This window comes from Anastrepha ludens, chromosome 3, assembly GCF_028408465.1.
Source record: "Anastrepha ludens isolate Willacy chromosome 3, idAnaLude1.1, whole genome shotgun sequence".
Lineage (NCBI taxonomy): Eukaryota > Metazoa > Arthropoda > Insecta > Diptera > Tephritidae > Anastrepha > Anastrepha ludens.
Window position 1 is genome coordinate 46,055,339 of NC_071499.1, and position 12,905 is coordinate 46,068,243.

General features: G+C 36.9%; 1 protein-coding gene across 1 annotated transcript in view; it reads right to left on the minus strand.

Moving 5' to 3' along the window:
* Positions 1-7,883: 7,883 nt before the first annotated feature.
* Positions 7,884-12,905, minus strand: part of LOC128857877 (beta-alanyl-dopamine/carcinine hydrolase) — a 68,951-nt gene continuing 63,929 nt past the window's right edge. The window contains exons 4-8 of the mRNA XM_054093679.1: positions 10,515-10,619; positions 10,218-10,452; positions 9,992-10,112; positions 9,813-9,929; positions 7,884-8,534 (exon numbers count right to left, since the gene is read on the minus strand). Of these exons, the coding sequence (XP_053949654.1) occupies positions 8,237-8,534; positions 9,813-9,929; positions 9,992-10,112; positions 10,218-10,452; positions 10,515-10,619 (876 nt within the window). The 3' untranslated portion in view covers positions 7,884-8,236. The remainder of the gene's footprint in view (positions 8,535-9,812; positions 9,930-9,991; positions 10,113-10,217; positions 10,453-10,514; positions 10,620-12,905) is intronic.

The following is a 12,905-nucleotide window of genomic DNA, read 5'->3' on the forward strand; positions in this document are numbered from 1 at the left end:
CTCGACGTTTCTTGGCAGTCGACATTTAGCTATGTACTAAAAGACGTATTGGTGTCACTACAAACTCGATTATGTTCTCAGTGGGTAAATCTCGACATGAGTAGCAATGAAAAACGCCAACGCAAGATGGAATTCTATCAAAAATATAGATTTCCTGGCATCATTTTGTGTGTGGATGGTACGCACATAAAAATTATTTCTTGCACTAAAGAAAACTTCCTTTACTACAACCGGAAGGGCTACTACAGTATCAATGACATGATTGATTGCCCCTTTATTAGCTCCAACAAAGTGGCATACTGCTGCCGTGTTGTTACAACTTTACATCTGTGGAAGTCACATAAAAGTACATATACTTCAAAAATTTCTTTTTACTTATAGTTTAGTTAATATAGGACTTATGCTTCCGCGACACGCTCATGCATTTGCTGTCTAGCAGCTTATATGTGTGCGTGTCGGGTGCATGACGCTAATATCTAAAATTTTTGATTTTCATTATGCAAAAGCCGACAACAAGTATGTGTGACACGAAGCAAGTACGTGTGTCACCCGACACGCACACATATAAGCTGCTGGACAGCAAATGCATGAGCGTGTTCCCGTGCAGCTTTTTTATTTGTTTCCTTTTAAATCCTCTTTATTACTCGTTCTAATTCTTGTCCGTTAGTCTAACGTCGTCGTAGAACAATTGTACGAAACTCTTAGATTTGACGTTACGAGTGTAACCACGGCTGTCGGTTCTACGTAACCGGAATGGTCCGGATTTATATCCGGCCAAGGACTGTCACTTCAGCAGCATTCCCAGTATATGTATGGGGATGGTTTATGCTGCTACAACAACAACAACAACTGATTAAGTCGCGTTATTGGTTGCACAGATGCAGTTATTTTCATAAAGTGTAATTTTGCATGGCCTCTAAAATACGAATATACTTTGTGGATAACTCTTGCATTTTACCTACCGCTAAAGTTTCTCTGTTTCTGGGCGAAGTTCAAAAGAATCGAAAAGAGCATGTACCGCTTTTCGTGGGACCGTGTACGTGGGAAGACAGGGGATGGCGATAGGAACAAAAAATTGTGGTGAAATACTGCGTTTCGGTGTAAGGAGTGATTTTGGTGTAGATTCTATGATGGTTATATTTATCTCTAATGATAGTTATATTTTCCTTATTCAGAGAAATGAAGAAAGGACAGCATTTGCTGAAATCTATTATGGGTCACAATTTTGCGGAAAATAGGGTTCGTAGACCAGTTATCAGCAATATAATTTTTTCATACTAATCTCATAATTATCCCATCATTATTCCACTTTTCCTCAATGCTGTCAGAATTTCCGGGCAATATTTTCACCCCTGGAGTATCTTGAAAATCCTGTTTATATCTTAGCATACCAGTTTCTGACCAATCAGAATTTCCATTGGCAGCTTCATCTTCAGAATCATTTGAAGCTGGTAATTGTAGTAGAATTCTTTGTATTGGTGCGGGAAAAATATAATCAGACCATTCATTCTTTGGGTTACTTTCTTCATGTTCGCCTGAAATGTCTGAAAGGCTATCCGCAAAGTTCTCTTCTGAATATATATGCAATTTTATTCATGTTTCAATTTATATGCGGGTTCAAAAATATAAACAAAATTAAAAAAAAAAACACAAAATGTAAAACGCACTAAAGCAAGTACACTAACGGTTTTTCAACAAGTGTTTTACCTTGCCTGGAATAGATAGTTTCCAAATAACAATAATAGGTTTCTTCGTTTCGCCAAGCTTTAGCAAGTGGCGAATAGGTGAAGCAGCTGGTATAACTGAACGTATTTTGGCAATGCTTGAATAGAGCTGAATAAAATTACATTTGTTAGTTTAGTACAAAAATATATACATATCTATGTATTTATTTATGACCTAATACACTCAAAGCGAAAAGAAATTTTGAAATATGTGATAATCCACTAGGGATGTCGTAAGAGACTCTAGACAAAGAACGAACAAACGTGACAAAAGAACAACTGCAAAATGCAATGCTATAAAATTTTAGCCGAAACAAAGGAATCTCACTTTATTTGATTCGAAATTAAAATTAACGGTAATCGGCACAATCGAATGTATGCACACGGGAGTTGTGTGAGGTTGAACGAAAAGCACAAATCGTCCCCTTAGTATAACAATAGCCTATGTGCTATTATTTTTTTATTGAATTTTTGGATTCTCCATCGTCGATTTTATATGTGGTCAAAATTTTGTCAAATTCTAGTTCCACAAAGTGGGTCAAAACGTTAGTCAAAAAATAATAAATATTTACAGACATAACGAGATTTGAGTGAGAGCTACTTTCGACAAAAAGTTTGAAATTCATTTTCTCAAAACATCAAAAAATTTATAGGCTATTTTAATACCAAGGGGACGAAATATGTGCACTCGGTAGGTAATGTGTTACGTCGAAAATATTGAATGTAACGCAAGTAGCGCATTAGACAGTTCATTTAATAACTAAAAATTAATATGAATTTCTTTCAAGGATGGGTCGAGCGCAGCAAAGCACAATTGAGGACCGGAGGCTTGTCGTCAATCTTCGAAACAAAAAAAAAAAAAACATCGTATAAATTTATTTTGTTGTTGATGTCGTAAAGCCCAAAAAATCCACAGAATGACGTGCGATCAAACAGAGAATGACTTGGACTATTGTTAATTTAATTATGACTCTTGCAAATAGGGATGTTTTTAAGTCTTCAAAGGCCATTGCAGCTGAAACCAACAAAGTAGTACCAGCGAGAACTATACGGCGTCGAATAACATGAACCTACCAGGCAGAATAGCTAGCAAAACCTTTTTGTTGAAACAAGCAAATTTAAGAAAGAGGAAAACTTTAGCTCAAGAGTCATGGTGTGGACGAGAGAGTATGAAAAGATGGTATAACATACGTTGGAGCGATGAAACAAAAAAAATAAATTCATTTGGAAATTATGCTGGGCTAAATGTCCTGAAGACGTTCCAAACGACAAGAGTTCTCATCGCGGTTCACAAAAAACAAAAAACGGTCAAGCACGGTGGTGGCGACATAATTTGGGGTTGCTTCTCTTGGTATGGAGTAGGACCTATTCATCTCATCACCAATAAAAAAAAAATTGGTTTTACAAGGACATACTTCAAAAGTGATGCTACCATTTGCTGAGGAGAATATGCCACTTCGGTGGCTTTTCATGCAAGAAAATGACCCAAAACATTACACAATCTTAGTACGTGAATGGTTTTTACAAAATAACCTAACCCCATTGAAAACCTTTGGTGAGATTTAAAAAATGCGAATCGTGAAGGAAACGTTAAAAAATGAGAAGGATTTGTGGTAAAATATCAAAGAACTTGTCGTAGGATTATCAATTCCCTGCCATATCGAATACAAAAAGTCATTGACAGTCATAACCACCCGATGATTTAAACAGTATTTGTAATAAAATCAGTAAATTTGTTTTGTATCGTATATACGAGGTGTGCTCAAAAAATAAGGTGTAGCCTTCAAATTTCGCGTGCTACGTACATTCGACTTTCGATTTTTTTTTTTAGTTTAGTTTGTTTGCGATTTTCTGCTATCAACTCTTGGCTCTCCTGGACTCTTCCATTCGGATTGGTTTCCCTTTGTGCTTTGGTTTCGATGTCGTAATACACCCATGATTCGTCACCAGTTATGACCCTTTTGAGCAAATCTGGATCATCGTTGACGTCATTCAACAATTCCTGAGCGATGCTCGTGCGATGCTGCTTTTAGTCAAAATTCAGCAATTTTGGAACGCTGACCCACGCTCCATGCCCAAAATTTCCGAAAAGATCGCGCGGCACGAGCCAACTGATATGCCGACATCCTCAGCCACTTCTCTAATTGTAATTCAACGATTCTCCATAACAATTTTCTTCACTTTCTTCGGAAGAACTTTCCTTTAATTAAAGAAAGCATCCCTCTTTGCTTCAATCCGACAGCAAACTTCTCGTTCATTTGTCCATGTTTCGCTAAGCCAACATCCTTGGTACTTAAATCGCGATACTCTTTGGATCGGACTGTCATCTACTCTAATGATTTCAGAGCTTTTTAAAACAACCATGAATTAAGTTTTTTGGGTGTTAATCTTAGGCTTTTTTTCGCTGACTTCTTTAACTAGATACTTCAGGTCATTAATTGGCTTTTATTCCTAAGTTGATTGAATCCAAAGTTTCTTCAAATATATTCTCCGAGTATAAATTGGCGAGCATTGCTGCTAAAACACATCATTGGGAACTCCCATCTTAACTGCAACATCACTCGTCACATCCTTCTTTAGTCTCACGTTCTCAGTTTGGCCCCAATACAATTTGGCAATGCACCGTATTTCTTTTTCCTCAATCCCCATTTGCCCTAAAATTCCAAATAGTTTTATGTGTAGTACCTTATCAAAAGCATCTTCATAGTTAATGAATCATGTAAAAATATCTTCCCGGACGTCTTTACTGTTTTGTACTAGGACTTGAAGTCTGAAAAACGCTTCGCGCATTCCCGTAGTTTGTTTGAGTCCAAATTGCTCATATTTTGTAAATAAATATTGCAAGCCCATATAATGCAGTTTATTAGAATTGAATTGGTCTAACAGTTTCTAGGTAATGGCGTTCACGCTTCTAAAGAGTAAACAATTTAGAAGTATCGAATTTTAAATTGAAATAAAACAACGAAAATTCAAAATTGATTGGGCAATCTTTATTATTTTGGTGAAGAAACATTCATGACATTTATTTTTTAAAGATAATCCCAAATGTTGGTTCAAATGTTGGCCGCAACTGCGCCGTAATTCGGCCATTCGTAACACCAATTTTGAATGACTCGCTGGAGGACTTTGGTCGGTGTCTCGTGAATAACTTTAGTAATAAATATAATAATTTATTAACTTTCAATACCTCAATCGAAGCTGATTTATCCACAAAGCATTTAGACTTTACTTATCCCCACAAATGAAAGTCCAAAGGCGTGATGTCACACGATCTTGGTGGCCAATCCACTGGTCCGAGACGAGACGAGATAAATTGCTCACCGAAACGACGATGAAGTATATTAAATATATTGTTTCACGGGCTCTATGACAAGTAGCGCCGTCTTGTTGGAACAAAATGTTGTGGAGATTATGGGCTTAAATTTCCAGCATTAAAAAGTCGTTGATTACGGCGCGATAGCGTTCGCCATTCACTGTTACATTGACGCCAGCCTCGTCTTTGAAGAAATATAGGCTGATGATTCCTCTAGCCCATAGACCGCACCAAACGGTTGTTTTTGATTAATATAAAGGCTCTTCAGCCCAAATGCGGCAATTTTTCTTATTGACGTTGCCATTAAGCGACAAAATGGGCCTCATCGTTGAACACTATAAGTTGTCCTGAGCGCGCGATGATCACTTTTCACAGAGCGTCGATTTTCGTAATACAATTATACATTTTGTAAACGTTGTTGAGCCATAAGTCTTTCCATGATGAAATGTCAATGAATACTGAAAAAATGTATGTAGGTTCAGTTAGGTTATGATGGTAGTCGGTCTGTACGACCAACTCACTTAGACCTTACAGGTCCATTGTGATGCCACTGTGCTGCAGGAGAACCTCATTTACTTTAAAATTATATATTTATTTTGACAGTAGTCACGCGTGATGTCAAAAAAACCCTATTGAAAAAAGTATCTCCAATCTGATCTTTCTTTACTAGGCAGACTGTATTTATTCTAATACCGAATATGCCATTGACCTACTGTTTGCAAGAAGATTAATGTATTTTTTTGGTAGTGTTTCCATTGAAGTCCTTGTAATCAGGAACCCATTTACTTGGCTCTGTAATGGCTGAGTCGCCATAGGAATATTTTTGCTCTTCTCAGGGTGTTTATGGACTCAAAATAATTAGATTAAAATTTAAGCAGGCAACATTTTCTAAACAGATTTCGATGAAACTCCTCTGAATTCGGACTTAAGGTGCTGGGGGTAGATAGAATTTTCAAAAAATTTTGTTTTTGCATTTTCTTAAAGTTTAATAAATAAAAAATATTGTGTGAAAATTTGAAGTGAGTTCGACAAATACTTTTCGAGTTATTCAACAATTAACAAAGGGCGCTCGGGCGCTCCGGAGCGTTCGCAAAACTTTAAATGCGTTTTCCTCAAAACTATGTTTTTTGAACTGGTGATCACTATAACTTAAAAACCGCTTGGTAGATTTCAAAAAAATTTATATTGCTTTTGAAAAACATAAAAAACTCGTGCCTGATCGAAAGATTTTTTTTCAAAAGTGTCGACCTTTTTTAAGCAATTAATTGCCGGTTTTTTCTCGACAATCTGAAAAATTTTTCCTGAGGCCGCCATATTGTTAATTTTGAAAAAAAGCTTCGATCAGTCACAAGATTATCTATTAATAAAACTAATTTCTCTTATCCAATTGATTTTACACGAATCTCAAAGGACTTGTGATGATCATCGCAAGGGATTTCTAGGGAAACGGGCTCCACACAAACAGCGATAACTTTTACAATTATTAATTTTTTTTTTTTGAAATTTTGCTAAAGTCAAGTCGAAACATGATGTATTGGGTTGTAGGGAAAGTAATTGCCGATTTTACATATAGACGGCGTTAATAATTGTTTTGAACAGCTCGTGACTATTTATTTAAATTTTTTTCTCTTGACAGTTATTAGCTGTCACTTTTAGCTTGCTTTAGAGAAAAATTGCTCGTAATTTTGTTTATATTTGTTTGTTTGGCGTCAATTTTAATATAGAGTCCACAAAAGAGCATTTTCGTCATATTTCACTTTATTATTTCCATAAAGGAAAAAGCGCAGAGAAGGTTGCTAAAAAGTTGCTTAATTTGTATGGCGATAAAGCCTTAAAAGAAAGACAGGGTCGAAATCGGTTTATCAAATTCCGTTCTGGAGATTTTTCCCTTAAGCTACGTTCAGGTCGGCCAAGTGATGTTGATGAAGTCGTTATCAAAACTTTAATCGAATTGGATCATCATGTAACTTTGCCTGAGATTAAAGAGAAGTTAAATACACAAAAATCAACTGTTTATAAGCATATAAAGAGTCTTGGAGTAGAAAGCTTGACGTTTAGGTACCATATGAATTGAAAGAAATTAATTTAACAAACCGAATCAACGCTGGTGAAATGCATCTTAAACGCAATAAAGTCGATCCATTTTTGAAGCGGACTATCACTGGTGACGGAAAATGGATTGTTTATAATAACGGGAATAGAAAACAATCATGGTCCAAGCATGATGAAGCGCCACAAACCACTTTAAAGGCTGATATTCGCCAAAAGAAGATTATGCCGTCAATTTGGTGGGATTTGAAAAGTGTGGTATATTTTGAGCTACTTCAGAGGAGCCAAACGATTAATGCGGATGTCTACTGCCAACAATTGGACAAATTGAATACAGCCATCAACGAAAAGCGATCAATCGTAAAGGTGTCATATTTCATCAGGACAACGCTAGACCGCATACATCTTTGGTCACTCGCCAAAAACTGAGAGAGCTTGTCTGGGAACTTTTGATGCATCCACCATATAGCCCTGACCTTGCACCGTCAGCCTACCATTTGTTTGGGTCTTTGCAGAACTCCTTAAATGATAAAACTTTCGGCAATGACGAGGATATAAAATCTCACTTAATTCAGTTATTTGCAAATAAAGGCCAGAAATTCTTTGAGCGGAAAGATGGCAAAAGGTTATCGAACAAAGTGGAAAATATATAATTGATTAAAGTTCATTCTAAGTTTTAATAAAAATGTATTTACTTTCTTTTAAAAAATCGGCAATTATTTTCCGGATAACCCAATATTAATATTATGCTTTTATTTTTGTAAAAACTAGCGAATAAAATGATTGAAAATCATAATTTTTTTGGGCCTCAGACTACCCCTATTCCCTTAAATAATAGTCCCTAGCAGTTTCGGTAACTCATGGTCTTCTAAAATTAGGAAATACTTAGGTGTGTTGAAACTATTGAAACAAAATTATTTATTCAGTTTACTTTATTTTCGCCATTTTTAAGATGGTTTTTAAGGCCACATTGATTTCTATAGTTGTTGTTGTATAATCACATTGGTTCATTTACAGCTGTATATACAATATAATATTTTTTTAATTAAAAACTAGCATTTTTATTTAGATATGAAGACGTGTATGAAGCTATTCTTCTTATCATTGCGTACAATTTTTATAGCTATGGATAAGTTCATAAATATTTAGTTCACTGCTTCAGTATAAGTGGCAGTACACAGTGTGGCTTGGTCTTGCCCGGATTGTCTGAGTATAAGGCAACCGTTTTTTCATTCAAATCAAAAACACCAACAGCAATTGTTTTAACCAGTTCATCCAGTGAATTATTCTCGTTGAAGACACAATAGTCACCGCCGCTGCAGTCGCTCAGCATTTGTACGACGTCATCCTTGCAGTTTGGTGGCTGATAGCCGTCGAAAGTATTCATGCGCGATTTGCTCGATTCTAGTAACCAGGGATTGGCCTCTTTGGTGCACAAGCGCTCATATCTGAAATGTTGCAAAATTAGCATTCAAAAAACAACAAATTCAGGTTATTCAATATAAAATATCCGTTGAGCTTAGGGAGGGCCTCGGAGTTAGCTCACTTGCAGCTTTATTTATTTGAGCTTTATACCTCGTAAGGAATATTAAAGCTGACCAATGTGGTGTACTGTATTTTAACTAAACTATGTTTCATTAAATTTATTGAGCCTTAGTAATAGTAACTTAGTAATGGTACTGTAAAAAGGTGTGCACTTCGACCTGAAGGCCTTTTGTTATCTTGCCTCTGCCGCATCCTTATCTCGTTCCCTCAGTAAACCTAAGATGTAGCTGAGTTACGCTGAGCATATATACCTTTCTTCTGACTGTGCGAGACTGAGATGTGTACTGTTTCTTCTTGGTAGGCATCGTATTTGCGAAAAAGATGTATTGGAGTTGTCGTGGATTGGCCGACAAAATGGCCAGGAGTCGGTAGACTATCTTCCAAGCCTATTATTGGGCCTTATGGCTCGGTGGACAGAGTCGCACTTATGTGGAAAGTTTGATGCAAATAAGTGATTTATTGAGCCTTGTGCGTATAATTGCATAATGTCCTTACATGCATAATTGCGAGTAATATGCGATTGTGTATATGTTACTCCCAAAGATATACTCTCCGTAAGAGATTTGGCGAGACTATACTTATTTAAATTTAAAGAAAGTTTCTCCGCACCGTGTCGTAAGTCAAGCAAACCAATAGCAAAACTACATGAATGGAAACTTCAAATTGCCACCGTATGCGCCAGACTTCGCTCCCAGCGACTACTGGCTGTTCGCAGACTTACGAAAATGCTCGCCGGTAAGAAATTTCGCTCCAGGAAAGAGGTTATCTCTGAAACTGAGGTCTATTTTGAGGCAAAAGATAAATCATTCTACAAAAGTGGTATTGAAATGTTAGAGCGGCGCTGGAATGGTTGCGTTATTCGTGATGGAAATTACGTTGATGAATAAAGCTGATTTTGAACAAAACAAAAATCGAGTTTTCTTTGTTAGGTCCGGGGCTTTTCAGCCCACGTTTTATCTATTTCCTTTTATGCTCTTGAAAATTATTAAAATTTTTCCATAAAAGGCTGAAATAAATCCTTTAAAATATTTTATTCTTACTTTTGTCTTCTTCCCTAAGCCGATAGGTAAAAAGATTTTACCTCTGATTATTTTATTAAAGACATGTTTTTTGTTCAGTGTCCCATACTCTTTGCTATTTCGCTTAGTGTAGGTATTCTGAAGCCAAAAACATATGCATACCTGTTGGCGTGACAATTGTGTTCTCCGGTGCATACCTCCTTAATATCCAGACGAGATTCTGTGCCATCTTCCGGCACAGGCGCCATTTCGATATTGTAGAATTTGCCAGACTCGTCGCTTGAAGGGAAATTTAACACAAAAATTATTTTACTGATACAAAATAAAGGGTAAATATTTACTTAATGAAAGACAGGTTAATGGAGCAACCGTCTCCAGCACCAACTCCTTCATCTTTGAGTATATTCAGTGCCTGGTCGTAGTTTTCTGCGCTCAAAAGGGCGCGTGTGATAAAATGGCGAGCTGCAAGATATTACTAATGTATTAATTTATAATCTATGCATTTTATAGATTTTTGTAGTAGGTCTACAGGTATTAAAATATTGAATGTAAAATAATTTTCCTTACGAGTTTTGCCACTCCTCAAATCCGATGCAGCCAGTGTGTTAATGGTGAAGACCAATCCATGGTGATTGTAGTTCATCGTGTAGCCAGGTAAATGACCGGCATAGCAAAGTGACATGAAATGCTCCTCCTTGACCTTGTGTTTGCCCTGCGGTGTATCATTGATGATATGCGCCACTACGAAATAGTAATGATTGAGTGTTGCTGTCAGTGCGTCTTCGGTGTGAGCGAGAATGCGCTGAAAATGCCCAATTATATGTTTTGATTTAAAATTAGATTATTTGCAAATCACAAACTCACCGATTTTTCATTGTTCACAATGATAGTTGAACAACCAACTGGTGCAACCGCTTCAGTTCCGTTCGCGCAAATTGCAGTGATTTCATCCATGTGCAGTAGAAAAAGCTGTGAAGAAAGTTAGAATTGAATGTAGTAATGCGTATTTTAATATTTTTCAGCTACTTGGTGTGGGTTTTAAATAACAAGACTGCTACAGAACACAGACGCTAAAGCTCTGTGTTGGTAGTAGCGGAGAAGGAGGAAGAGGAAGGACTACTTTGCATTGGAAAGATCAGAATACAGATGCTCCAGCTCTGAAAGTATTTGATACGGTCAGTGTTGATAGTAGCGGAGAAGGAGGAAGAGCAAGGTCTATTTTGCATTGGAAAGTTCACTTCACTTTCTGTGTCAAACTGGCGCCGGTTAGCACGAGAAATAAACGGCTTTGTTAAACTTGACCAAAACCGCTTAAGCAGTTATCGCGCCAGTCAAAAAGAGGTCTCTTTTTATGCGATTTTCAAGTTATGCGGATTGTATTTCATCCAAAAATTTCATGGACAAGCATACATATAGGCTTGTTTAGGAAGCCCGCGTATAGACAGTCTCCAAATATCGTGGAACGCTCAAATCTCACACCATTTGTGCCAATGGCATATAACGTTTGTGGATGTGAACAGCTGGAACTATCTTAAATCCTCAGAGTGAGCTTTTGCAATTCGGGAATTCGGCAAGCCGCTATTACATCCTTTTGAGTTTCGCATTCACAGGTATTGGGTTGGCGTTTTTATATTTTCTTCTATTTTACAACGATTTTTTGCTGTTTGGCAGAGGGTAAATATTTATTCGATAGAACCCTTTCTGCTCTACAAAACTGTGGTAATTATATTTTTGAGTTATTTAATTTTTATTAATATAGTTTTGATGCTTGTAAATGGAATACCCAGGAGGAAAAATCAACATTTTCGACACCTGCGAGCCTGCCGAACCAACCCGCGACATTTGCGACGTGAGGTGTCATATGCGAGCCTACAGCACGAAAATGGTTTGCAAAGTTCGAAAATGGCGACTTTGACGTCGATGAAACGTCCCTCAGCGGAAGGCCTTCTGAATTCGATGAATTCTCAAATCACTTCTGAAGGAAAACGGTCGCCAAACCAGTCGTGAATTAGCGGAAAAAATGAACTTCGATCGTAAAACGATTCTCTTCCATTTGCATTCAATAAGATTTACCGAAAAATTGGGAATAGCTTCTTAGCATCTCGGCTGTCTTGTTGCGCCAAGTCCCATGTTGCAAAAGGCGTCAAAGCTGCACTCTAAGTGCTCGAATGGGAGTTCCTTCAGCATCCACCGTATTCCCAAGACCTTGCATCGACCGCTCCCTGTCAAACCATATGGAGGGCGTTACCTTCGATAACAATGAGATCCCTGAAAACTGTCTCAACTACTTCTTTGACACCAGACCAAGCGATTTTTGGCGGAACGGCATCAACAAATTGGTGGAGAGGTGGGACGAGGTTGTAAACAACAAAATTCGTTAATTAATTTATTGATGTAATTACTGTTTTTTGTTTAAATAAAATACTTCGGTAAAAACGCTACGAACTTATTCCCCCCCCTAATACTTGTAATATTTCGGCACTAACTCAATCGGGTAAGCAGCAATAAAGTATTTTGCGTTTACAAAAGATACTTTTAGTATTTACACAGTGAGCCAGCCATTGATAACCTGCTTATTTGACAATTTGTCTGTGAAGGGATTTATGTGGCTTAGTAGTACCTAGGAATTTCATACGATATTTCAGTTAAAATTTTATAAAATAATTTAAAATTACAATGCGTTTAGAATAAAACTTATGGAGCTATTTTATAAAGTCCTTTATTTATAGTAAACTTTGGTCTGCTTTGCTTTTGCTTCAAAACTGTGTTCATATTTGATTCGAAAATTGAACCTTTAAAAAAATTAAAAAACTAAATCTGACATAGATGTAGTAGGATCATTGCTTTTTTTCAATTAATTCCTGCAAATACATTTTCGAAAATTTTTATCATTTAAAAATTGCGCCTTTGGTTTGATCAAACGTCACCTCTTTTGGACCATCCACGACCATCCAATCTCGTCTGAAATGTATGTTATTAAATTAAGTTTCATAATAATATATTCAGAGGTGTACTCCAGTCCGCCTGCGTAAAATTCATCGACCTAAAGAAACTGCGTATGGGCTCAACCGCTTTCGCTTCACGCCTGAAGCAGCAAAGACGTTTGGACTAAAATGATTCCCACAAATGTGAACTTTGGACGGCACTGAAGTACAACACGCAAGTTTCCAATGTTTTTTTGCAGATTCATCGCGTGGCACCCAAAATAGAGAGCGCACTTGTTACTTTCGCAAAATATTTCTTTCCTAATTTCTA